The sequence below is a fragment of the Eubalaena glacialis genome, chromosome 8 (assembly GCF_028564815.1).
Source record: "Eubalaena glacialis isolate mEubGla1 chromosome 8, mEubGla1.1.hap2.+ XY, whole genome shotgun sequence".
NCBI classification, from domain to species: Eukaryota; Metazoa; Chordata; class Mammalia; order Artiodactyla; family Balaenidae; genus Eubalaena; species Eubalaena glacialis.
Window position 1 is genome coordinate 77,315,011 of NC_083723.1, and position 27,970 is coordinate 77,342,980.

The following is a 27,970-nucleotide window of genomic DNA, read 5'->3' on the forward strand; positions in this document are numbered from 1 at the left end:
CATAATCTGCAATTAATGTGTTACAGGAAATTTGGTATAGCAGAAGTTTAGATAGCAACTCTGAATAACATTCTAGGAGTATTTCTGAGCAGATGATATTAGCAGATGATAAGAACCCACTCTACTACTCTTTATAAAGTAAAAAAAGTTTGATTAAAACATTAATTTACAAATGAAGGAACTGATCATTCTAGAGTTCTAGAACGTGGTAGATGAATTTGATGTTTGCCTTTTAAAAATACACACTAACTTTTTACGTCTTGCCAAGTTCCTAACAGATGTGGACACTTCAAGGTTTTTAGTTGTCAGGTTATGCCTTCCCTATGATGTGATAAACAGAAGAGGCCCATAACCTTAAATGCTTTTTCTCACATAACAAAAATACACTAATATATTAAAACCCTTCTTAGTTGTTTGCTTTCTCTGGTTTTTGTTTTACCTGTCCTCTGAGGCAGTTGGGCGAGCAGCTGTTTGTAATGGGGTGTGCAATTCATTAGAGTAAAAGGTGTCTGACGGTATGTCAGCTCCTTTAAGCTCCCTGCAGCAGTAGAGCCTGCCATGAATTACCTCCATGCTTCTTGGCTAAAAAGGCACAATCTGGAAAAAGAATAGGAGGGCACACTTGGTTAGGGAGTCAACTGACTTGGTTGCTATCACACTGACCCTCCCTCAGGGCAGGCAGGAAACGAGCTTTGTACTGCTAAATTGTTCAACCCAACGCTGCATAGAAATCATGGGCTTCCTTCCTCAGGGAGGGCCCTATCTGTGGACCTTCGGGTGTCATGGCAGTAATAAATAGCAACTTAAGTTCTATGGAAATGAGTTTCAACTGAAACAAATCCACAAAGTGGGAGATGTTCTAAAGTAGAGTCTCAACACTAGGTGGATGACATGTGGGCCCATATAAGGCCTCTACCTCGCAGACACTGACTGACATTCCAGTCTTGCCTCAAGTTTACGCATAACTATTCAAGAAAATTCAGCTGATCCCCGCTCCCCCCCCCCCCCCCCCCGCCCAGGTCTTTTTAAAAAGCAGGGAGACTCATCATCCAACGGAATCAACAGCTGTGCTTCTAAAGCCTTCAGGGATTCTGAACGAGAAGTTCTTTGCAGAGAGGTGGAGAATCAGTGGTGCAGTACGAGCGGGACCCCAAAGTGAGAATCCCACCCCTTCCTGGGACTTGGACGGGGAAAGCCAAAGATGCACCTTGGCTAGGACCGCCGAGGCCTAGCCTCCAGGGCCGATCATCAGCGCCCCGCCCAGCGGTGCCTCGGGGGTTCGGATGCACCTGGGACATCAGCCTGGGAACCGCAGGCGACCGCGCCTCCTCTTCCCCTCCCCAGAGTTGGCGGGCCTCTGCGGGGCGTGGAATTACGCCGTCGTCCGCACCTGCGGCCCGGGGGAGCTTGCGTGCAGGTGCGGGTGAAGGAGAGAGGGGGACCGCAGGCAGGCCAGGGGTGGGGTTGAGGGTGCCTGTGACGGCGACCGTGACCGTGGCATTAGGTAATGCATTCTTGCGGGGAGGCGGGCAGGGGCGGCGGTTGGCTCTTAGAGGTTTCGGAAGAAGCCAGCCCACGAGCTCTGGGACCCGTAGGAACTGGAAGCCGGACGGAAGGTGGGGAAAGAGGACTAGACTCCCAGTCCAGGGCGAAACGGGCTCTTCGGCTGCCCCAGGCCCTGGGCCCCGCCCCCCGGCGCCCTCTGCAGGCCGCGTCCAGCGCTCCTTCGAGGGCTGATTGTCCCAGCGCTGCTCCCGGCCAGGGCGTTCTCTCCTGTGCACTGGGTGGTGGACAAGTGCAGGGCCCGGGAGACTCTGGTGAGGTGGGAGCCTCTGACTCATCCGTGTTCCTTACCCACAGCCCCCCGGTGGGGAACAGTGCGGCCTAATCAAGGGTGGCTTCCGCAGGACTGAGCACGTGCAGCCCCTGGATTGCGCCAGGCAGAGCCATCGCTCTTCCTCCCCTGGTTGGGTGCGGACAGGGCAAACGGGCAGTTGGCCTGCGGTTGCCCTACCCAATCCCCAAAGACCTTGCCCATTACCTCAGTTACCCCCATCCCCGTGCCAAATCCTCTCCAACGAAACGAATGCGCACTACCTTCCGGCACCTGCAGGACCCTGAGATTCTGTGATGGCCGAGAACAGGGCCCTTGAGGAGGACCCGGATGTGGGAAGGTTACCTTTTGGTGAGAGGCTGGCACTGATCCTGAGGGAACGCAGGAAAAGCTGGGGGCAAGAGTGACCCCCTCTGAGAAGAGAGGTGTAACAGAGCCGTTCTCTGCCTATTTTAAATCAGCCCACCAGTGAGTATCGATTTTGTGCTGTGCCTTCTAGGTGAGTGTTAGCTGACGTGAGAGAAAGAGAGGTATGTTAGAGTACGCAAAGTGGTAATTTTGTATTTCTGGTCTGTTTCTTAGTCCCTGCACCTCTCCCCGACTCCTGTAGTTATCAGCCACTAAGCCTGGAAGAGTAGATTTTTCTGGAGGTAGACTTGTGAATTAGGCGAAGTTTGACTTTCTCTTTGACCCCTTTAACATATTTTTTTTGGTTTTCAAAAATTTCTCCTAGAAGTTCACCCTAACCTTTTTGCTGCTTTGTGTTTTCAGGGTCTCCCATGAAATTATCTTGCCAGCCCAGCCCATTTTATATACCTAGCCTCCCAGTACTTTCCATACTCCATCTTTTCCCATGCTTGACCTTCGTCCAGTTTCCTCATGGCTTGATTCTTCCTGGAAGGTAATAACTCAGTGTAATAGATTCAATCGGGGATATCTGATGAAGCTGCGTTACTAGCCACGTGTTAGTGTGAATGTGGATGGTTGTGATACTGGGGAAGTTGAAGCAACTTCAGGTTGACTGACCAGGATATGTGGTGATAGCCTCCAGGTTGTAGTGCATTTGAAATTTTATTTTCAGTCAAGTGAGTGTAAAGGGCAGGAAAATGTAGTTATTTTTACCTCTGTTATTTTCAAATAAAATTTACAGGCAAGAAAATATTTGTTGCCAGATCTTTGTAAAACAATTGTTTTCTTTGGAAATGCTTCTACATCTGGAAGATGCTTAGGGATGTCGGGATTGGTTCTATTTGACCAGCACTCCTTAATGTAGGCTTTTATGATTCAATTCACACTGCCTCAGCCATCAGGTGATGTGTATGTGACCCCCCAGCAACACATAGTGGCCTCCTATCCAGGTGTGCTCAAAATGTTTGACTTCTTATATGTGTCGTAGCCACCAGTGGGGTCAGTAGGCTCAAATCCCCTTTCTATTGATACTTCTCCTGCCATGTTGACCTCTCTTTCACTACCTCATTTACCTTAATGTATTTCTTGTTTGCTTTTTTGCATCACTAGTAATCCTTACAGCACAGAAGATGAAATTTGGAAATGAAAAAAAATGTATGCATAGAATATTGTGTTTGAGTTGACAGAAATCCCAAACTACTAAAGCCAGACCTTTAACCTTTAAGAAAAGAATATGCAGGAAATATATAATAACATAAAGCATGAATTATAGTCTATAACCTTTTTAAAAGTTAACCAAGTGGAATTTGATAATGAATAAAATAAGGTTTTGAGGGACTTAGTACCTATTGGCAGATATGAATTTTTTTTTTTTTAATGTGGACCATTTGTAAAGTCTTTATTGAATTTGTTACAATATTGCTTCTGTTTTATGTTTTGGTTTTTTGGCCACGAGGTACGTGGGATCTTAGCTCCCTGATCAGGGATCAAACCTGCACCCCCTGCATTGGAAGGCACAGTCTTAACCACAGGACCACCAGGGAAGTCCCAGATATGAATATTTTTATTTTGATCTTTTTTCCAGTTTTATTGATATAATTGACATATAGTACTGTATAAGTTTAAGGTGTACAGCATAATGACTTGATATATATATATTTTGAAAATGAATAAAGGAAAACCTCATTCAAAATGGAGTTGGGAAGCCGTAAGGGGGAGCTTTCACACACATACCTCTCATCACAGCTTAGTTTACACATCCCAGCCAGAAGAAGCTTAATTTACAGCAGGAAGAAGGAAGATTTTCTTCTTGCCTAGAAATAACCTAGCCGATGAGAAACTGCTACAACCCTGAAATCTCTCTCCTCCAGTGAGCTTTTAAACAAACAACCCCTCCCAACTTCCTATTTTCCTCTATAAAAGAGCACTCCTTCCTTTGTTCTCCAAACTGATTTGCCATGGTTTCCATGGCCCAAATTGCAATCACGTGCTGTTCCCAAATAAACTTGATTTTGCTGGCTAAACCGTTACCTTTTTATTTTAAAGGTTAACATTACTTGGTGTCAGAAGGGGGATCCGAAGGAGATGAACCCCTGAAGAACTAATGATCCCTGGAATCATGCACGGTACCCACTTGATCCTCTTGTGCTCCCCACTTCCTTTTGGTTCGGTAAGTCTCCTCTCAGATTCAAACTCCCTCCTTTTGATCGAGCTCTCCAACTTTATTTGGGATCTGTTTTTGTTTTTGTGAAGGCATTGCCCTTTTGGTGAGTACTCATTTGTTTTCTGGACCTCTGGTTTTGAAGTATGGGATCCCAATTCTCTAAATTCTCTCAAGAGTCCTCCTTCTGGGACCACGGCTGATTGTATGTTCAAAAACTATGGTCCTTTCTTTTGCATATTTTTAACTAAGTGGACCAGCTTAACCAAAAATAGGTTATAACTCCAGGGGTCACTTTTGGAAACTTTCGACCTCTTCAAACTTGTTTTTCTCAGAACTAAATAGAAGACCATGGCTCTAAAATTAAACAAACCGAATGTGTAGGATGTGTATTTTAATTGGTACCTGGAGGCTTCCAAATGCATTCAATACTCTAAAATTGCCTCTTTACAAAATATCATTTCTAAATTAACTAAGGCAAACAAACAATTGCAAAAAAATGAAAAAGTCTTCTGAGGCCTCTTTTACTCCTCCTCTTCGTCTTCAGCACCATATTCTTCTTTTCCTTCTGCACCATCCCCCTCCTCTATACCTTTGTTTCCTCATTCTAATTCTCTCACTGAACTTCCCTTTTTCTCTGAACCTCTCCCTCTCTCCCCCTCTCCTGAACCTATTAAAACCTGCCCCTTTAAAATCAGACCCTCCGAGGATCCAAATGTGAAACCCTTAATTTCTTATGTTCCCTGGACTAAAGCTGAACTATGTGCCATAGTCAAAGATTTTTCTCAGAGTAAGTGAGGATCCCCACAGGATTGCTGAGGAATGTAATATAATCATTCAAACTTACTTTTGGTTTCTGGTTTCTCTGACTTACATCTGCTAGTTCAGATGCTTGTTGGCGAAGGCCAGGCCCAACACTGGATGAAACTACTAATTGGGATGGTCCCGAAACCTGGAGACAAACCCTTTCTGTTGCTGTTTTATCATATGATCAGGCTCAGGGAATCACCAGGTGACTCCATTTGGCAATTCCTAGGGCTTTCCTAAAGCCAGTCGATTGGAATAAAGTTTAGGCTTGTACCCAGAAGCCCAGTGAGCCTGTGTATGACTATCATACCTGGCTCTAAATTGTCTTTAAAGAAAATTCTGGTCTTCCTCTGAATGTTGAACCCACTTGGGTAACCTTTAACTCTGTGTTCAGTAACGGGCTGAACCAGGATCTTTCTCTTCTAGTTGAAAGGACCAGGATGGAATGAGAAACTATGTCCATTCTAGATTTAGTTAATTTAGCAAACTAGCTTGCCCACACCCTAGATGATTCAACTAAAAGGAAGACCACTAAAATCCTCAATTTTCAACTCCAGCAAATGGAGGCTTGTAAACAAAAACAAAACCTTCCCAGTCTTTGCCATTATTGCAAAAAGCCAGGACATTGGAAGAAAGACTTAGAAGCTTAAGCACTCCAGGTACCTTCAACCCTCTAACCAGCCTTTCCCGTGCTCTCTTAACTCCTAGTGATGGGACTGCGAGGAATTACAGGTTTTTCCTCTCAATTTTCCCCCTTAATTGACTTGGAGAAACTACTCTCCAGATTAGGAATGAATCTCTCTCTGTCCTTATTGACACTGGAGCTACACCCTTGGTGCTCAACCCCACTGTTATTAAACAGCCCCTACCTTGGAATACTAAAATGATTCAAATAGTGGGGATCTCAAATAAATCTCAACAGATTTCTGTTACTAAACCCATCCCCTTTTGTTTAAGCCCTCTAAGAGATAATCACCCCTTTCTCCTTAGTTCCTCTGCCCCTATTCATTTATTGGGCCAAGATTTCTTAGAAAAATATCATCCTGGAATTTCTTTCTCCTAAAAGAAGGAAATAATTCTAGAATTTAATAACAGCCAAAATAGCTGACTGGGTGAATCAGTTGACCCTTTAACATCTTTTATTTGCTCTGTCTCTGGCAGCACTAGAGCTAATTCTAAGGACACTAATCATTTGTCCCTAATGGATCAGCTACCACCCTCCTTATGGGCAAAATCTTCAACTGATATTTTCAGAATCCCCAGTGCCCCTCCCATTAGGATACAAATAGATTCCTCAAAGCCTCTCCCCAGAATCAGTCAATACTCTGTAAATAAAGAGACCCTCCAGGGCATTAAGTTGATAATAGAAGATTAAAAGACCCAGGGCCTCGTTATTTTCTGTACTAGGCCCTTCAACATCCCTATTTTACCTGCAGAGACATCCAGTGGTGGAGGGTGGAGATTGGTCCAAAACTTCTGAGTCATAAACAGTGTTGTCTTCCCTTGTCACCCTATTGTTCCTAATCCCCATATTTTATTAGCCTCCATACCCATCGAAAGCAAATTTTTTTTTTTTACCATGATTGATTTATGTAGCATCTTCTTTAGCATCCCTGTGGATAAAGCTAGTCAATATCTATTTGCCTTTATTTGGGAAGAACAACAATACACCTGGACAGTAATGCACTAGGGTTTTACTGAGAGTTGTTCTTACTTCTCACAAACCTTAAAAACAGATTTAGATAATATAAAATTTCCTAGAGACTATTTTATTGCAATATGTAGACTTGCTTCTCTGCTCCCCTTCTCAGGTCTCCTCACAGGAAGACAGCATCCACCTGTTAAAGCTTTTAGCCTCAAAGCGGCATAACCTTTCTAAGGAGAAACTACAGTTTGTTCCAACCCACGTTATTTCAGGCACCTGATCTCAGAACAAGGGCTGCACCTTGATCCAGATAGGCTTCATGGCATCTGGAACTTACCAAAACCCCAAATTGGATGTCAACTACAAGGTTTTCTTGGGTTGGCTGGCTATTATGGGAACTGGTTTCTGAGCTTTTCTCTCATGACCCAGCCTTTTTATGCCTTACTAAGGAACACCAAACCTGACCCGATTACTTGGGAAAATCAGGATGACCTAGCTTTTAATACCTTAAGGGAAAGCTTGATAATCCTTCTTTCCTTGGAATCATCAACTTCACTATTTCCTCTTCATATATGAGGAGGGAAACACTCTTGGAGTACTTACCCCCAAACATGAGTATCACCATTGCCCCATAGGGTACTACAGTCAGCAGGTAGACTCTGTGGCATGTGGATACCCCGGCCTCAGAGCCATTCCAGCCCCATGCTTTTAGTTAAGGCCACTGAAGGATAGTCATGGGATCCCCTCTAACGATCTTGATCTTTGTACTCCATACAGTAGAAACCCTCCTGAATTCTCATCACACTTAACACCTTTCAGCCAGTTATCTCACCTCCTACAAAAATCCATTTGCTAACTGTACCCCACATAACTCTTTCTTGCTGTAATAGCTTTAACTCTGCCACCCTTCTTCCCTCCTCTGCAGACGATACACCTCATGACTGTTTGACTTTGATAGATAACATTTTGACGCCTCTTGATGATTTACAGGAAACTCCCTTAAGGCTGAGTTTTCATGGTTTACTGATGGTTCTTATTTAAAGGATGAAAATGGTAAATTTTGTGCTGGATATGCAATCGCAACTCCTTTTGAAGTTATTGAGGCAGCACCTTTGCCTTTGGCTACCTTGGCCCAATAGGCTGAATTATATGCTCTTACTCGGGTTTGCACTTTAGCTAAGGGCAAAACTGCAAACATTTATACTGATAGTATGCCTTTGGGCTTGCCCATGACTTTGGAATGCTATGGAAACAGCAAGGTTTTCTTACTTCTAATGAGGATAAAATTTAAAATGGCTCTTGTGTCCAAAATTTATTAGATGCCATACTCCTACCAGCTGCTTTGGCTATTATTAAGGTCCCTGGGCATTCCAAACTCAACTCCCTGGAGGCAAAAGGAAACCATGCCACTGATATTTCTGCCAAGAATGCTGCTCTCAAAAGACCAACAATCAAACCTCTGACATGGTCCAAAGTGGTGTTTCCCCCAAATAATAATCTAGAAGAATTGACTAGAGGTGCCCAACAATTGGCCTCAGAAAAGGAAAAAACAATACTGGAAATCTAATAACTTGGTTCTATAAAAAGAGAGAACTCTGGTTTGGGCCAAATAATCTGGTCTTACCAGAGATTCTAAAATTCCCATTACTGATAACTTTACATGCATTAAACCATTGGTCTGTGGATAAAATAATAATGTTTATGAATCAGTACTGGTGAGGAAATATTAATAAGGCTGCACAAAGTATCTACTTTTCTTGTCCCATCTGTCCAAAATACATTCCTGGGAAACTCTGCACTGCCCCCAAACACTTTATTTATTTATTTTTTTAAAGATGAAAGTTACTTTAATTTATGTTTATTTATTTATTTATTTTTGGCTGTGTTGGGTCTTTGTTTCTCTGTGAGGGCTTTCTCTAGTTGCGGCAAGCGGGGGCCACTCTTCATCGCGGTGCGCGGGCCTCTCACTGTCGCGGCCTTTCTTGCTGCGGAGCACAAGCTCCAGACACGCAGGCTCAGCAGTTGTGGCTCATTGGCCCAGTTGCTCTGCGGCATGTGGGATCTTCCCAGACCAGGGCTCGAACCCGTGTCCCCTGCATTGGCAGGCAGATTCCCAACCACTGCGCCACAAGGGAATCCCCCCCAAACATTTTAAATTGCCCGATAGACCATTCGAGTTTTGGCAGATGGATTTTATACAACTTACCCTGTCTCATGGGTATAAATATGTTTTAGTCATGGTTTATTTGTTTTCCCGCTGGGTCAAAGCCTTTCCATATAGATAAGCTACTGCCTCTTAGTGGCTAAAATACTATTAGAGAAGTTTACCTATACCTGGGGAACCCCTCCTGAACTCCATAGCAACTGGGGAACCTATTTTACTAGTTAAATATTACAGCAAGTCTGTGCTCTTTAGCCAGTCCTATAGCATTTTCCCAGTGCATATCATCCTCAGTCTTCAGGACCAGTCGAAGGAACAAATGGCACCATCAATACTCAATTGGCAAAATTTGTGGGAACCCTCCAACTACCTCAGGCAAAAGTATTGCTGTTGGTCCTTCTAAATCTCAGATCCACCCCGACTGGAACTCATAAACTCTCACCATGGGTGAGATAATTGCTGGGTGCCTCATGCATCTAGCTCCTGCTTCCTTTGATCCACAACTAATAAAAGGAGGTATACTTCAGTGTTACAAAGTATATACTGCAGTATTTCGTCCATTGAAAATTACCATGGTTTAGTAGAGCAGTCTTTCCACGGTGTGCTCCCAGGAGATGAAGACCTCAAAACACCATACTTTGTGGCCTGGAGATTTTGTTTATTGGAAAAGACATATCCATTAAGACTCTCTTCAATATACTCCAATAAAGATGTTAAAAAAAAAAATTAAAAAAAAAAAAAAGACTCTTTTCAGCCACAATGGAAAGGGTCTTATCAAGTGTTACTGATCAATTCTTGTGCTGCCAAACTTCAAGGAGTTGACTCCTGGATCCATGTGTCTCATCCAAAGAAAGCTGACCCCCCGCCCCCCTGCCCACCACCACCCAAAAGAAAGCCCTAAACCCTGACTGGACCTGCACACCAACTGATGAGCTAAAACTGAAGGTTTCCAAGAATCAAAGCAGACAAGAGCTGAAGGAAACAGCTTTCACAAGATGACTGGACCAGGCCTGTACATCCTTTTCTCACCATTGCTTCATACCTTATTTTCTCCCTCTCTTTCTTAGAGAAAGATAATGCTCTTATTCCAATGCATTTCCCAATCTATTGCAAAAAGGAGAAAGCTTTCTGACTGTTGGATCTGTCACCAGAAACTCTGATCTGTTCATGAGGTTGAACATCCCTTGGTCTTATCTGTAACCAATTTCTCTTTAATCGCAAGTGTTATTGCTTACTATACCCATAAGCCTATGTTTGTTACCTATCAGGCTATTATGGCCAAGTGTTCCCATACTTTATTTCAATCTTTCCCCAGTCATACTAAACACCTCTACCTTGGTCAATTGTACAGCCTTCACTCCCCCACATTCTTTTCTAAATACGATCTGTCCCCATGCACTCAAGGGAAATACAAACGGGCTGACTCCTCTTTGCAAGGCTTTTAGAAAAGACCCTTTTAGGATGGGATGGACCTTCACAGAATGTTATCCCAATTCCTTGTATCCCTGGCTTGAAAAGTTAAATCAGGAAATTCCAGCAAATGGATTTATCAATAACCAGACCTTAGCTGGAGTCCTCTGTGCTATAGCTGTAGGTACTAGAGGCTTCAAATTCCTCTAGTGTCCTTGATTTTGTCTCCCCTATTGACTTTGGGTTTCCCCAAGAACTCCTTCTTAAATAGAATCTACACCTTGCAGCTCTTTCAGATGTTATCTGCTATTATTATACTAGAACTTGTTGATGTGGTGGTAAGGTGTGGAGGAGGGGAAGTGTTCTATAATATTATGATAAAATCTCAGTCTTATAGTGGGCTTGTGTTCCTGGACTGTGGCCTTTACAAGTCTCCCCCCCACCCCCAGGTGGGATAAGGCTCTGGTAAATTCTTTCCTCCTAAGGAGTAGTAAGCATTTGTTACGGAGAACACCCTGGGCATATTTTTAAATGACTACTTTTCCCCTACCCTGGTCAGAGCCAGGAGGGAATCTTTCTTGACTCTTTATCATGAAAACCTGGTGGGGTTCCTAGAGACAAAATTCACAAAAGATAAAACCCTCTAAGACTGCAGCCTTAAGGAGTTTTTCACTCTCTTGCTAATCCACACTCAGCTTCCAGAAACTCATCAAAATTATTGTTTAAGTATTACCACCAGTTTATGGCACCAATAGCTTCTGCTCCAGGTAAGCAGAACTCAGCTATAGTTTTTTGTATTTGTCTGTGTCTTCAGGTTTTAGGATGATGGTTTGCCCTGTGACCTCAATTCTCTGATGGGTCCAAGGAAAGTCATTCGTTTTTAGTTCAGACTTTTTTTTGTAAGGACAGGAGTAGGAACTTCTAAGGTCTTTACATGTCAGAGTTGAAACTAGAAGTCTAGTTTATTTTAAAACATCTTGACCACAGTTTATTTTATACCCATTGGCTCTAATTTATGAGTCATTTCCGCATCTGCTTTATTAAATTACCAGCATATTACCTTAAGTTTTTTGAGGCTTGGTTTTAGACTTTGTTAGGGTGAGCCTTTTCCAGTTTTGTCCCCACTCCTAGAGTGTGGCCTTTTAAAAAAGGGTCTCAACTGAATGGCCAGAATGTTTACCAGAATCTGTCCACTCTAGCTGGGCCTGAACGCCAGTGTCTCGCCAGCACAGTTCAATGTCCAGAATCTTTCTTCAGCTCTCATGCTTCTAGCAGCTGTCCTCTTCTAGGCCTCCTAGAGTCTTGCTATGTGGCTGAGATCCCCCCCACACCCACAACCCCCGCCTGCTAGTGTTCTGAGTCCAAGATCTGTGGGTTTCCTATGAGCTTCCAGTATTTGATACTCCTACTTTTTTCCTCTGTTTCCCCAGCCCTAGGGGTGTAACTGCTCACTGTCATTGGTTTTTATTTGTTGTTTTTTTTTTCTAGTCTCCTTTAGCTCATTCATGCCTCTAACATCTGTGTAATCAATTTCCTATATTAAATTCCCTCTGCTGAAATGCCTAGTTTGGTTTCTACTTTCCTAACTATACATATCATACCATGCATAGTTAGAAAAGAAAAAAAATGTTGAAAAGTAAGAAACAGAATGAGATCTAAAGCACCATATCATTTACTTAAATTAAACACAGGCAGAAAGACTGTTATAATCAAGATAGTGACATTGGTCATTCCCAACATCAATTCCCTTCACAAGAAGCCCAACTAGTACAACTCTCCATAGATAAGACACTGTTGTGAAGATACCCAGAACCTGGGGGTGAGGCTGAAGCACCCCTGTGTCCACAGAGACTGAGAAGAATCATATTAGAAGGGTAAGAGGAGCAACTACACTCTGACCACGTTGCCCCTCCCTGTCTGGCACAGTGCCACACTGAGAGGACCCCCCACAACAGAGCCCAGCCTACAGCGCAAAGCTCCTTGACATTGATCTTGGAAACAATTTTGGATAACACCAAAAGCACAAGCAACAAAAGCAAAAATAAGTGGAACTATATCAAACTAAAAAGCTTCTGCACAGCAAAAGAAATGATCAACAAAATGAAAAGGCAACCTATGGAATGGGAGAAAATATAATATTTGCAAACAATATATCTGATAAGGGGTAAATATCCAGTGTATATATAAAGAACTCATACAACTCAATAGCAAAGAACCCCAAATAATCTGATTTAAAAACTTGCAAGGCACCTGAATAGACATTTTTTCCAAAAAAGATGTTCAAGGTGCATGAAACGGTGCTCAACATCACAAATTGTCAAGAAAATGCAAATTAAAACCAAAATGAGATATCACCTTATACCAGTTAGAATGGTTATTATCAAAAATACAAGAGATAACAAGTGTTGGTGAGGATGTGGGGAAAAGGCAACCCTTGTGCACTGCTGGTGGGAATGTAAATTGGTGCAGCCACTATGGAAAACAGTATGGAGGTTCTTCAAAAATTAAAAACAGCTACCATATGATACAGCGTTTTCACTTCTGAGTATATATGTGTCCAGAGCAACTGAAGTCACTATCTTGAAGAGATCTTTGTACCCCATGTTCCTTGGAGCAGTATTTACAATTGCCAAGAGATGGAAACAACCTAAGTGTCCATTGATTGATGAATGGTTAAAGAAAATGTGGTACATATATATAAAATGGAATTAGTAAAAGGAATTTAAGCATCAACTCTTGTGTGTGTATTTTAGTTACACACATATCACTTTATCAATATATATCATAAATATGTACACAACTCCTACATATATTGTTGTTAAAATATGCACATTAAAATGAGACATTTTACAAACTTATGGTTACCAAAGGGGAAAGAGGAGGAGGGATAAGTTAGGAGATTGGGATTGACATATACACACTACTCTATATAAAAGAGATAACTAATAAGGACCTACTGTATAACACAGGGAACTCAACTCGATATTCTGTAATAACCCATATGGGAAAAGAATCTAAAAGAGAATGGATATATGCATAAGTATAACTGATTGACCTTGCTGTGCACCTAAAACTAACACAACATTGTAAATCAACTATACTCCAATAAAAAATTTAAAAAGAGACATTTTATATGTTTATATATGCTACTAACCAATATTTATTCCATAAATATTAATTGAACAACTACTGTGTGTCCAACACAGGGGATGGAAAGTTGAAAATGTCTGCTCCCTGATTTCAGAAAAATTCTCCTGTTTAGTAAACCATTGCCTTCCGAAGTGGGGTGAACCATCACCAAGATGACACAAGATGATTCAATAGAGCATAGAAAAAATTTTAGAACTTCTATACATTTTTAGCCCAACATTTATAATGTCTGTTTTTGTTATATTTTATACTGGACTCTATTAATTCAGTGATACAATAAAGGAAGAGTATGAGGACATAGGCGCTCATATATTTTTCAAGGGAGTATAAATTGGTACAATATAAAAAGAAGGCAGTTCACCAACATCTATCAAAATTATGACTAGAGCATTTTGGCCTAGGAATCCCTCTTCTAGGAATTTTTCCTACATGCATGCACACATAGGGCTTGAAAATATGCACAACTGGGCTCTAATGCACATACAGATTATTCAGTGTAACACTGTATGTAATAGGAAAAGATTTGACATAACTTAAATGTTCACCAAATAAATTGTTATTTCTATGCAATGGGATACCAGGCAGCCATTAAAAAGAATGATGATACATTTTATATATTGTCTTGTAACAACCTCTGAGTTATATTTTAAGGTAAAAAAAAAGTACTGGGGCTTCCCTGGTGGCGCAGTGGTTGAGAGTCTGCCTGCCGGTGCAGGGGACACGGGTTCGAGCCGTGGTCTGGGGGGATCCCGCATGCCGCGGAGCAGCTAGGCCCGTGAGCCACAATTACTGAGCCTGCGCGTCTGGAGCCTGTGCTCCACAACAAGAGAGGCCGCGATGATGAGAGGCCTGCGCGCCGTGATGAAGAGTGGCCCCCACTTGCCGCAACTGGAGAAGGCCCTCGCACAGAAACGAAGACCCAACACAGCCATAAATAAATAAATTAAAAAAAAAAAAAAAAGTACTGAACAGTTGTGGAGTATGCTACCATTTGTGTAGCAAATGAAAGAAATATGTTTCCTTATAAATTATGTGTGTATATATATATATATCACATTTCTTTTATATGCATACTATTTCTAGAAATATGCACAAGAACCTGGCCACATTGGTTGACTTTGAGAAGGGGAACTGATAACTGGATCTCAGTGGAGGGAGGGAGGTGTTTCACCATATTCCTTTTTTGCACCTTTTGAATTTTGAACCATAGTACCTATTTGTTGCAGATTGGGTTTTCTGGAAGCAGATGCTGAGATGGAGTTTGGGGTACAAGCTGTTTATTAAAGATCAACACCTGTGGAAAGAAGGAAAGGAAGCAGGATTGGGCAGAGGGACAAGTCCATCTGTTATATAAGCCTGACAAAACCTTGGCTAACCTCTGGGGAGCTCTGGAGCACTGACGGCCTCTCAGAGCAGTCCTAGGTTGGGTGGAAAGGGTTTTTTACCCCTGCCTCAGTCAGGCATTGGATTACCTCTGATCTGGGAAAGGCGTTATGGTGGGGTCAGGTAGCTCTCTGCAGCTGAGGCAGTCCCTGACAGAGCTGACAGCTTGGGTAGCAAATCTTATTTTGAAGGGAGATCGAGGTAGTGTGTCTCAGCAATGTCATTACTTTTGCTACCCGTACACTTTGTGAGAATTTGGATGGATGTAAAATCCCAACAATGTATGAAGGAGGAAAAGTCATTTTCAGATGAATAAATCTTCAAACAATGTACCTTCCAGGCACCTCTTTCTACCTGTTTAAGTCAATGATTTTACCCCCGGTCTTTGAATTCTAATGCAGTTTAAACTGATGCAAGTAGTATAATCATGTTTTTTGTTTTTTCTTAGAAATTTGAACCCATACAGAAAAAAATCCTTAACGTATTAAAAGTAATTGCTTCTGGGAAATAGAAATTGGGGGTAATGTGGTTGGGACTTGAGACAGTGGTTTTTCATCCAACTGGAACACTTTTGAGAGTGAAAGAGGGGGCACTATTAATAATTACACTGGGATAATAGGCATAAATCAGAACTGTCCCTGGAAAACTGGGATGCAGTCACCCTAACTATAAGCCTTGCAGAATTCTTTTGACTTTTTAAACTTGCACATGTATTTCTTTGCTAAACATAAAATTAATCTTAAAAGAACATTGATAAGGTTTTGGTAGTCAATTAGTACAGCATCACACTTGCAGAAATGACATCTGTGATAACTCATTTTTGATATTCCTATCTGTTGTATAACTATCCAGTCTCTGCTCAAACGCCTTTCCATTGCATGTGTGGGTCAGATCTATTCCTGGGCAACTATAATTGTTAGGAGCTTATTTCAAAACTGCTAGTTTATAACTTTTGCCAATAGGTCATAATACAGAAGGCTTTCTGACTAGCTCTGGTTTTAGATGTGCATCACTTTCATTAGTCCAAAAGAAGTGACACCTCCTCAGCTTTTCTGTACCACTGTGCTGTATTTATTAGTATTAGAGTGAACAGTGCACACAGACCTGAAAAGTGGGGAGAGCAGGTTTGCTTAGGCTAAGAAACAAGACTTCAGAAATGATTTAGTGTCTTGGGTAAGGTCAGGAATAACTCTACAAGGTAAAAGCCTTATCAGGTTTGATTGGCAAGTGAAAGGCTCATGCATCAGAGAAATCGCTGACTTCGTTGTTGTGTAACCCCTGGCTCCATGCCTGCTCCATTCTTCTATCAGGCTGCCACCATTGCCCTCCTGCTGTCCTCTATGATGTAGGACATGGCCAAGATTGACACAGAGAGAAGGTTGAAGGGACAGTTGTTAAAATGTCACCCACACAGACTGAAATCCAAATGGCTTAATTCACCGTGTTACGTTTTAACCAATGAGAGTGAAAAAGTAAAGAGGTTGTGGTTTCTAATCAAAGGAAGTAATGCTTTAGTTACTGAAATGCAAATGGCTTAATTGGGAGGAACAAAAATTAAGAAAAATAATTAACAAAAATTAATCAGGTCAAAAAGTTATATTAAGAGGAAACTTAAAGCATCTCTGTCACAGTTAGATCTGCAGTTGGTTTGTGGTAAAAGAAAGTATATATAGAAATTCAAGAGTCAAATGTAAATATTTTAGCATTTGATCAATTTGTGACTTCAGTTAATATTTCAATTTTGTGATAAATACGACCTTTGCATTCCATTGTAGATATTTTAATGTAGAAAGAACCTTGCTGATTCTTAATGGGTACTGTCTGTTTTGTTTGTTTAAGTATTCTGCCTTTCCTTAAGGATGTGCTGATTCCCTAATGCTAATAATCCTTAACTCATAGGTAGGCTCAGGCTGCAAAAATGTTTACTTTTGCCTACTATAAGCTGTTGAATTGAGATGATTGTGCATTGGTTTAAAATTTTAAAGTTGTTAACTGAGCCTTTAGTGTGCAGTATATTGTACAGTATAAAACAGGATCTTAAAGACTTTTTGTTGTTGTGGTGGTGGTGTGGTTATTATTGTTTTGGTCTAAGAATTTAAAATTAGTTACGTACAAATGTGGAGCATTTTCTTCCCTCTAGTGGTTAAAAATAACTTTGCAATATCGGTTACAATTCAGTGCTTTAAATTACAAGGGAAAAGCTATGTGATATTTTAAAAGCAGTTTGAAAATTATGTAGGTGCATTGCCGTAGCTAATTTGTATTGCTGCATATTTTAAAAAAGTGAAACAATAGTTTTATGTTTTATTAACCACAATATACCAATGCCTGGAAATCTGCCAAGAGGTAAATAAATTTTGAGATAGTTTTTCTTCATGATTAAAATAATATTTCTCTATCTCTACAAAGAGAGTATTAATTCCACATTAATCTCATTATAATATTATGCCACTCCTCATTCTAATAGTGATTTTCCTGTTTGACTCCTATAATACATTAGTTCCTATATTTAGGAAGAGAATAATGGGTGATAATACTTCCCATTTCCTAAGCTACAAATATGATGATATGTATTACCTTTGTGTTATATTGTGAGAGGAAAACTTCATGATATATGAAAAACAAAAATGGGCTATTAGGAATAATGTGATAGAGTCCCGAAGTTCAAAGAGAAGTGCTATAACATAGTAGGTGAATGGCTGTTGTCCATCCTCCATTCCTCAGGGAAATTAAACTAATCAAATGCTTCATTTTCATTACTGTTCTAAAATAAATGTGTTCTCATATCTGACTGGTAACAGAACCTTTGCTGTCCCAGGTATTTCTAAAGAAGCACTAGCTTCTGCCCCAGGTGAATACAAAATAGTATGAACTAGTGAGATGATAAAATACTTCAGGAGAAAAACAAATTAGCAACAATTACTTCCTTTCAAAATAAGCTTCAAGGGAATTTAAGAAAAATTTAATGTTCTGGTGAAAAAATCTAATATTCCTAAGTAAGTCTGTCAGAATCAGAGCATCTCTAAAAAGCATCAACCTTATTGTTGTCAGAGGCATTTCCTGGCAGGCAAAATAATGTTAGAGCTTTGGGTATGGTTACTTAAATATTAATAGTGTGAGTATAATTAGAGAATAGTGCCCGACTATGTAAAAAGTAAGTGAAATGGACTTAATACCACTGAATTGTACACTTAAAAATGGTTAAAATGGTAAATTTTATGTTACGTATATTTTACCATAGCAAACAGCGAATAAAATGTGCAACGTCTAATAAACATTTTAGGAACTCAAGGCCACTTAATAAGTGGTAAGTTAAAATAAACATTGGGTATAATGTTCACCAAACAATATTTTCCTAATTCAGTCTGACTCCAAACAGCAAAGTGGTTATATTTTCCACAGGGCTTTCAGTAACAAACATCAATCTTTGAGAAGCAGGGAAAGGCTGCAGCACCCGAGTACTCCCACAATTCATGTCGTCGGGCTGGGACAGGCTTACTTCGGATTTATTTTAATTCCCGTATTGCTTTGTCCCACTTCATTAATGGGATTGGTAAGAAACGGCAGACAACCCAGGGAGTGAGAGACCTAACCCAGCAGGAGCGTACTTACTGATGCCTTTTTCCCACTCCACTTGCCAGTGACTGTGTAATTCAGTGGCTCTCTTGACCTGTACGGTTCTCCCACTGAAGCAGAAACTGATATTTGAGATTCATCAACAACAATAGCACTTTGTTTGCGGTAAGGAAAAAAAATCATTAGTTGCTTCTTTAGAGTCTAAGTTAAAAATGGTACAGCGTTTCTTCTGTGATGTTTTTACCCTTTATGGTCATTCATTCTGATAAGGTAGGCACCTCCCTACCTGCTCTTATGGTAGATACCTTAAGGAGTGGCTAGGTTAAAGCTGTCTAGGAATCTAAGGTCTTTTTTTCTCTCTCTCTTCCTTTCTTCCTCCCTCCCTCCTTCCCTCCTTCCCTTCTTCCCTTCCTTCCTTCCTTCCTTCTTTCTAAAATCTGTATATAATGTTTAAAACAGTGAGACTTTCTTCCTGGGCTCCAGTGCACTCATATTTTCTATTTAAAGCTTCATTCAACAAATGTCTCCTGAATGCTTACAGTATTTGAGGGCTGGATGGGAGGTGGTTGACGGGGTGGTGGATAGGATAGTGGATGGAGGAGGAAGAGTGTAAACTTTGACGTGAAACAGACCTCGGTGGAGCCCATTTGTTAGCTCCCGTTTTTTAGAATGTTCTCTGTGAGCTCAGTTCTCATGTGTAAAAATGAGCATAACAGGAGTGGTTAAAACAGCATTAAATGTTAAAACAGAGTTATCATAGCAATCAACAGTCATTATTATTTAGCTGGGGATGGGATACAAAGAAGATTAGGACAGTCTAGTGCAGGGGCTCCTAATTAGGGATGATTTTGCCCCCGCAGGGAACATTTGGCAATGTCTGGAGGCATTTTTAGTTGTCCCATTTGCAGGGTGGCATCTAGTGGGTAGAGACTACAGGTGCTGATAACCATCCTATGATGCATGGGGCAGCCCCACAACAAAGAATTGTCCAGCCCAAAATGTCAGTAGCATTGACCTTGGTCTAGTGAAGGAAAAAAAATTAAAATATGCTATATATTTTATACAACAAGGAAGTGAGCTTGAGGAGAGGCTGGGCAGACCCTTCTGGTTGCCTATCTGATATCCATGCTCTATTTTTCTATCATCATCGTGGTTGAGGCAATGTGCCCAAAGGAGAAACTACATTTCCCAGCTTCCCTTGCAGATTGGGGCAGCCAGTGACATGAAAGAGGAAGTTGTTGGATGGGCCCTTTGGAAAAAGAGCACGCCTGTGCTTTGCCCCTTTGTTTTTGCTGCGAGATGGCTTGGTGGGAACCTTGTGCTTAGGATGATGGAGCAGAAAGATGGGAGGAGTCTAGATCCTTGATGACTGTGGAATTCCCACACCAGCCCAGAACTGCTTCCTTCCAGGCATTTTTATGTGTAGGGAAAGAAAAGCCTCTCCTGGTTAAAACAATTTTATTTAGGTTTTCTGTTAAATGCAGCTGCATCCAAATTTGACCAGGGTCTTGAAGGATTTTTGATAAGTATAAAAGGGGCCTTTGAGCCGAAGGAATTAGCATGAACAAAGGCACAGAAATGTGAAAGTGCATGTTTCTAGGGAATAATATGTAGTTTGGTATGCTTATTAAATAAAATGATAAGTTGCATAGGAAGAGTGTCACGTAATGTTTGCAGGAAGATCTTTAGGGAAAAAAATGAAAAAGAAAAAACACACATGAAGTAAGTAGAGGCCAACGCTTTCCCCTTTCTTGACTATTTCATTTTGTTGGACCTTTCATTTTTCTCACTGAGAAATTGGTCCCAGAGCCAGTACTTTTTTTTTTCCTTTTTGTATTTCTCGAGGTCATTGTCACAGTATGATGTATGAAATGTGGACTTGAGAGCACATGGAAGTTCCCTTCCCTGAAAATCATTGACGTATAGCGTGTGTCATCCCCAACTTTCCCCTGAAGCTCCACACTTTGCTCACCTTTACAGACTGGCCGAGGTTTAGGTTAGGCCCAATCCAAATGGAATTTCCTTGAGGAAGTGAAGTGTTGGAAGAGAGGAGGAGGGGTGGATAATGAAGTATTTGGGAGGAGGTGCCTGGGAAAGCACACTAAGGAAAAGAGCACAATTACCACCTCACTTCTATTTTCTGCTACTATAAAAAGCCAGTATTTGGAGGAAGGTCAGGCTAAATCACTTGAGTGATTCTGATCATTTTGGCACGTTATGTTCTCAGCACTTAAATGGCCAGTCAGATAACAATATTCATTTATAAATTGAATTAGATGTTAATTTAAAATAATTCTAGAAATAAAAATCTTCTGTGGCAGTAATTCTTAAACTTTATGGGTTACAAACTCCACTGAGAATTTACCCTAGAACTCTGAACTCTTCCCCCAGAAAAATGCACATATATGTGTAATGACGCAGAGACAATGTCATTTTTAGCAGCTGTAAGCATTCTTTACAAGTAGAGATCCATCTTTGTTGCAAAGAATATCAAAAGTGAAGTTTTAATCAAAACACCAAAATCTGACAGATGTAAAATTCCAAAGCCAGATCACTGTGTGCAGACTTTTTAAAGGAAATGGTTGGAAAGTGATTCCACTAAGTCCTCAATTTTCTCACCCACGTGGAGACCATGAAAGGATAAGATTTGGGTTTATGAAGAGATTTATTTGGAGAGCATTGTTACCCTACTGCGAATGCCCCCCACCCATGCCCACGTGCTGGGGATTACTGAGTCCATTACTCTTCAGGGAGGGGCTTCTATACGATGAGGAAACGTGTTCCATGTGGTTGAGAGAAACAAAAAATTGGTGCTCAACTCCAGGTCAAAAAGCTAGAGAGTCTGGGGGCAATAAGATAGAAGAGGCATGTTGGGATCACACCCAATGTGGAGGGCGATCTGTGGATAACCAGGTATGAGCTACAGGGAAGAGAGATTTGCAGAAGCTGTTTCGAGTCCTACTCGAGAGGACCACTAGAAGACCGTGTCCCAGGGCGAGGGCTGAGACCAGCCATGATGGGTGGTACCATCCTCTGGGTCCTGAGAGTGAATCCATACACCCTGGCAAGAACTGTTCTATAACTCCTTGCCTCTCATCTCAAATTCTCTTCCATCCCAGAAGAGTCCAACAGAGCCAGAGAGTGAGGAAGCAGTTGAGGTTGGAAAAGAGAGCAGAAGTCGATCTCATTCCTGTCCCCCAACTCAGACCTCACATGGGAAGTGTTGAAGATGACTGAAAGAATGTAGATTGAAATGTTGATTACAATGGAATTGAGACTGTGCATTTTGACTTAGGCCAAAGAACAGCTAAGAGCATCAGGGAATTTCTTGGCATCTGGCCAAGTTTCCATCCAGGGCCAGGGGAAGATTTCTGCACATCTCCTTCCCCACCCTTTACATTTTAAAGGGGGTAGTGAGACACACACAAAAAATTGCATTTTGACTACATTTCATGAATTGTGCAGTTATATTTTTTACCCACTGTGGGATGTAAGTAGACCTCTCAGGCCTGTGTGACAGCCTGGCCCTTGTGTTTCATGTAGAAAATGAAAGCTGCTCTGATTAATAAATCGGTGGGGGGGGGGCACTGGATTTTGGGAGAGTAGGCAGAGGAGCCAGCAGAGCTGAGATGGGGGGGAGCAGGACAGACTACGTAATTTGTGGGGCCCGATGGAAAATAAAAAATGCAGCACTCGTTCAAAATTATTAAGAATTTTAGGGCAGTGACAATAAAGCATTTAACCAAATGTGGGGCCCTGTGCACCTGCATGGGTCACATGCCCATAAAGCCACCCCGGTGAGCATCAGAGGTTAGAAGAGGAGGAGACCCTGCTAGGGGTCCAGGTAAAGAGAGACTTCGGAGAAGAGGCTTGTCTAGTCAAGACTTTTTCAGTGTAATGATGTGCAGTGTGATCGCCTCCTTGAGATCCCGCACATCTGCAGAGAGATCGCAAACTTCCTTATGCGAATGGATTTCTTGTAGAAGCTGGTGAAGGGGGTGGCAAGTGGCTAAAACAGAGTAAGCTACCTGGTTAAGGGGACAGCTGACACCTGGTTATTCACCTAACGTTTTCCATAAATTTCAAAGGTTTAGGTAAAGAACCCATGTTCTACGACAAGAAATTTCCTTGTGTCATGTAGTATCAAGGGATCGAATGGCCTTTTTGTTTATTTATTAGTGCAGCAGGATGTTGCATACTTTCACTTTGCTCAGGATGGGCAACTGGGGACCAAATCTGGAAGTACAGAGGCTCTAAATACTTGACATTGTAATGGAAACCATGGATGGCGGGGGCCGGACACCCCTTCTGGGTTTACGAAGAGATGGCAGAGCCACATCAGCCCCTGCCGTGGCCCATCCCCCTCCCAGCGATGTATGAGAGGTTGACTGGGAGGGGGCTGCTGCAGCTGCCCCTCACCCAAAAACCAAGCAAGAGAGGTTCCTAGAAAATCACTCGTACAGAGTGGGATCATGAAGCAGATACTGGCGGTTCATTTCCGATGGGTAGTTTGTATAGGCAGTAGGCTTGCTGATCTGCCCCTGCCCCTCCTAAGCAGGGCAAAGGGGGCTGGAGACAAATGGGGGCAGTGGTGGGGCAGCCGAGGAGCAGCTTCAGTCCTGCCTTGGCATGACAAGGCCATCTGCCTTTTCTGTAGATGAAGTGGATGCTGAGAAGGTAGCTGTCTTGAACCTTTCTTTCTGGCAATAAGAAGCCATGGAGAGTACAGGTGGGATGAGGGTGGTTGGAAGAGATCAAGGAGCATCCAGGTCTCTTAGGTCACTGACCTAGGCAGTGTGAAGTTCCTTCAGTGCTTCCTGAAGAACTCCCTTATAGAAGAAGCAACATTGTATAGAGAGGATGAGACAGGGACCCTTGATTCCCCATCCCCATCCTGCCCATCCCCCTCCCTTGCCCACCCAACACCCTGGAGAAGATAGGAGAGGAGATTTTTTTCCAGAGGCCTACCGTTTTCCCTCCCACCACCCTACCTCGGGGGTGAGAAAGGGGCGGAAGAGAAAAAGAGCAGCCTTGCTCCTTTCCCACTTCACATCCTTCCAGCCCCCAGCCCTGCCAGCAATGGGGGAGGAGAAACTTTGCTTTGGATATGAGGCTGCCATCTTCAGCTGGACTTGACTGAGTTTTTTAATATCAAGAAGTGACGAGGAAGTTTTAGAGTCTGTCCAGGGTATCATTAAGGCGGTCTCTACCCAGCAGGAAAAGGAGATTCAACACAGCCCAGCTGGGGGCAGGATGGGAGAGAATTAATACCATTTCTGGCTTGCACCCTAAGGAATTGAGGTTGCTCAATAAACTGATTAATATCTGACTAAGGACTTCTCATTCTATGACAGAAGTTGAATCACTGTGCATTCGCGTGGTGGTGTACTGTGTTTATAAATTGTTAGTTTTAAGAGTGTGATTAGATTTTCTCTGCAAATCAAAAACTTGAAATATTAAGTGAGGAGAAAAGAGACACACCAGAAGGCAAACTTCCAGATATAGACAGAAGAGACACTTAGAGAGGTATCTAATAACTGCCTTTTTCTTTTATCTTTCTTTTAAAAAATTTTTTCAATCTATCACGGATTCACTAACAGTTGATGCAATGGCAGAAATAGGTGTATAAAAATATTTGTAAATAATTTATTATTCATGTTCATTTATTTGTCAAACGTTTTTCTGTTAAATTATTTAATATTCATCATAAAATTTGCCAGGCTACTCCTCTATTTAATTTTTTACTTAAGTGTGACTGTGTTCATACGATAGTGATGTGGCAATCAGTCTCTCTCTCCTCTTCTCCCCATTACTAGAGGCTTCTTAAGTATATTCAATGCTCTTTTTATTTAGACAAAATTATTTCATCTTTCATTTCATCTTTACATTTTAATATTCTTTACATTTTTTTAAAACTTTCAATATATTAGCTGTACTGAGAGGGAAAAATTGCTGTGAATGATAATCTATTAAGAGAGGGCAATGACTTCATTCCTTGTTGTCTTCACCTCAGAGTTGTTACAGCTTTATGTCGTCTTTAGGAACAGGCTCCAGATTTCTTATTTTTCTTGTTTCAATTCTGCATCATCTATTTTCTTCAATCCCAGTCTCCTAAAATGTAAGCAGTACAAAATATTCTCATCCATCACAACAATAGCATGTAAAAGAAAGCATATGCAAATACAGGTCATGATCCTAATTGCCTAATTATACCTGAATTGAATTGTGTTGCACTTGAAATGAGTGAGATGTTGACGGGATCCTGAATTTGTCATGGGCACTTAGAATGACAATGTTACGGTTGACTCATCTCTCTCCCTCATCGCCACCCCACTCCCAACATCTGATGAGTTGCCAACCTCTACCTGTACAATATCTCAGGACCTCAGCAGAAACATCAGTGCTTCTCCTTTTCCTGATAAACAACATTCAGAATATTTTATGTGGCTCTGAATATCTGCACCCTCTGCTCTTACCCCACCCTTCTTGTCTTCTTTCCTCTTCTCACCAGACTGAGCCCCAGCTCTTCTTGGCTCACCTTGCTTTAGTGCCTTTGCTCATACTCCTCTCTTTGCCTGAAAATACCCTCTCTCTTCCCTCTAGTCTCTGAATGTTCAAAATAGAGTCACCACTCAAAGTCCAACTCATGAAACATCCCTGGATTCCCACATGAAGAAACATTCTTTTTTTTTTGAATCTCTGTAAGACCTTATTAGTGTCTCTCATATCATTTCATTTATCCTATCAAATATTGAGGGCTTACTACCTGCCAGACAGTTCTAGGCGTTGGGAATATGACAATGGACAAAAATTATGGGATTTATAGAACTGAAGTTCTAGTAAAAGGGATGGACCCTAAATATATAATATGTCAGATGAGGATAAGTACCATGGTAAAAATAAATCAGGCGTGCTCTGAGAAGCTCTCACTGATAAGATGTCACAACCTGCCTCCTTATTTCCTTCAGGTCTTAACTAAAGGGTCAGGTTCAATTTTATATAAAAATTTTTTTTAACATATGCTCTGTACTAGAACATAATAGGTAGGTAGCTTATTAAATTTTTGAACCTCTTGTGGTAGCTTGTGCTCTGATTTGTACTAGTAGATAATTCAATAAATACATATCAATATAAAGAATGATTATAATAACAGGAATTACTTATAAAATGAGATCCTGGAAAAAGAAATTTTGATTTAAAGTTGAGGAAAAAGATCTTCTGAATTTGAGACCTGGGTTATTGAGATGGTGTCCTTTGTACCTGCAGGCAACTCCCTCATGCGGGACCTTTTATGCTAGAGAGGTCAAATGTTGGACAATACGTCATAGGCATGAATTCCCAATTCTGTCATCGCCTGTTACTACTTAGTGAGTGGCTGTGGAGTAATGAGAGGGATGCCCATATGTGGCTTAGGGGAAGCTATCTCATTATTTCATACCTGTAGTCATGTTTATAACTGACCTTCTATAGCTCTCAATTTACAGGTGTTTATTTCCCTGTGCCTTTTCCTTTTTCCTTCCAAGAAACTTAACTTTCTTAGAAACTTCTTTTGAAAACATGTAAGCCTTTTTAAACTTTCTGGATTAGCTCTACATAACTGCCTATGCATTTTAATTGGTATTCAAGTATTTACCTTAGGTTCTTTTGATCAGGATTCTGGATTTCTTGGGGCTGGCAGGTCACAGAGTAAAGTAACCCATTGGCAGATGGTGAATGCATGGATTGTTGGAGCAAATCACTCAGTGTCTTGGTGACACTTTTGGCTATTGTTGTTCTCCCAAACCTTTGGGGCAGGTTAGGAACACGTCTCGAGATGCTGTCCTCTGTATTGCTTCCAAATCTCAGAGGCGGGTTGGCCATTGCCCCAGTGCTTCTTTCTTCTTCTACGGTCCTCCCAAATCTCAGTGGCAAGTTGGCTACTGAGGGTGGCATTTTGTTGACTGCAGGTGTACTCATCTTAATGACGTTTTTTGGACCCCAATCTTTTAATTCTTCAAAACTGAGACTTCTTTCTTTTTCCCAGCGTAGATCTCCTCTAGGCTATAATTAGAAATAACCATTAAAGTAACATTATTATTATAAGCAATAGATTTAAACCCCAAATTAAGTTAAATCCAGACTTTAATCTGTAGAATTGTTAAAGCTATGAACAAAGTTTGTGCTTTCATGTGCAGAATTTTTAAAATAAATGATTTGTATTAAGCTTCTTAAAGCAATCTAGTTTCACTGTCCCTGGACTATTGTAAGACAACTATAAAATATTAATAAAATATATACAGTGCATGCAGCAATGTGTTCGAGCAGCAAGAACATAATGAAGTATTGAAATGAGGCAAAAGTTTATTTTACTGCAGTTATTCTCCTTCAGTTTTGATTCATGTTGTTTATGAAATATTTCATAGATTTTTATATTTTGCTTTTAGAGACACCTCCCACTGCCTCTCCATGTCTCTTGTTTCCCTCCTCTTTAAAAGCCAAAGTGGTGGGCTCATGAAAGCAGAGATGCTAGCCACGTTTTGGGGTACAGCTGGAGGAGACTTCTTTTTTACCTGCCCATATTCAGAGTTCCACTCTAAAAGCATTTCTCAAGAAATTGATTGTATTTTTGTCAGTATGTAAATTATATTAGTAAAACACTGATTGGTTTGTGGGTTACTACACCACTACTATACCAACTTTAAAGCAACCACTTAAAATACAGCAAATATTTAATTGGATTTAGTTTTACCATGAAAGTTTGTCCATATGAAGATTTTTAAATAACTGTTTTCTGATTGTAAAAAGTAATACCTACTCATTTCAACAAATTTGGGAAATTATATAAAGGCATAGAGAAGAAAATAAAAATAACGTGGAATTCTGTCATCTAGGGATAAATATTTTGCTTTGATATAGAAAGACAATTCAAACGTCCAGCTGAAATGTATCCAGTACTTATTTCTGCAACTACTTATTACAACTGTGCACTTCTGAGTCAATCGAAAATTAATGTGCCTTATGCTTGCAAAGTATCAAACTCTGCACTAAATGGTCATGAGAGGCCAGGCTGTGTGCTGTTGTGCTACCAAATACAAGTTAGAGCCATACACTGCCATGGGAAGGCTGAAGTGTGACAAAAAACAAAGCACAAACTTCTTCCTTACTCTTTACAAAAGCACTGGACTCAGGACAAATGTTCAGTAGTTAATGCTAGTCATGTTAGATAGAGTTAAAAAACTTACCTCAGAATATTTGTCATAATTCTTTTTGCTGTGAAGATTGGGCATCCTTGATTCATCTGAACAGAAGATGTTTGATGTTAATAAGATTGAAGTGGCTAAAGTCAGTAAAATGAATTGTTTTGATGAAATAATTTCCATTTTGTCCAAAATCTAGAATTAAGTTTATATGTGCAGCCCGATGTCTACATGAAGGGAAATTGTGGTCTTTTTATCC

At 41.0% G+C, this 27,970-nt stretch overlaps 2 protein-coding genes and 1 long non-coding RNA gene across 3 annotated transcripts in view; 1 reads left to right on the forward strand and 2 right to left on the reverse strand.

Moving 5' to 3' along the window:
- SPMIP4 (sperm microtubule inner protein 4) overlaps positions 1-573 on the reverse strand; it is a 36,638-nt gene extending 36,065 nt beyond the window's left edge. The window contains exon 1 of the mRNA XM_061197844.1: positions 440-573. Within this exon, the coding sequence (XP_061053827.1) occupies positions 440-573 (134 nt within the window). The remainder of the gene's footprint in view (positions 1-439) is intronic.
- Positions 1-27,970, forward strand: part of LOC133096298 (uncharacterized) — a 76,425-nt gene that overhangs the window by 44,214 nt on the left and 4,241 nt on the right. The window contains exon 2 of the long non-coding RNA XR_009701761.1: positions 4,289-4,412. This is a non-coding gene — a long non-coding RNA (uncharacterized LOC133096298). The remainder of the gene's footprint in view (positions 1-4,288; positions 4,413-27,970) is intronic.
- On the reverse strand, positions 24,595-27,894 carry NPVF (neuropeptide VF precursor). The gene is made up of 3 exons (XM_061197845.1): positions 27,757-27,894; positions 26,169-26,575; positions 24,595-24,646 (listed from the first exon to the last, which is right to left on the reverse strand). Exons 1-3 carry the CDS (start codon positions 27,892-27,894, stop codon positions 24,595-24,597), a joined length of 597 nt encoding a protein of 198 aa, XP_061053828.1.

Bases quoted from the DNA above. Each gene is read 5' to 3' on its own strand.
- NPVF (XM_061197845.1), bottom strand. From the start codon at position 27,894: ATGGAAATTATTTCATCAAAACAATTCATTTTACTGACTTTAGCCACT. The intron at 26,576-27,756 runs GTAAGTTTTTTA...TTCTAATTATAG, and splicing joins ATTATGACAAATATTCTGAG to CCTAGAGGAGATCTACGCTG. The intron at 24,647-26,168 runs GTAAATACTTGA...CTTACATTTTAG, and splicing joins CCTGATCAAAAGAACCTAAG to GAGACTGGGATTGAAGAAAA.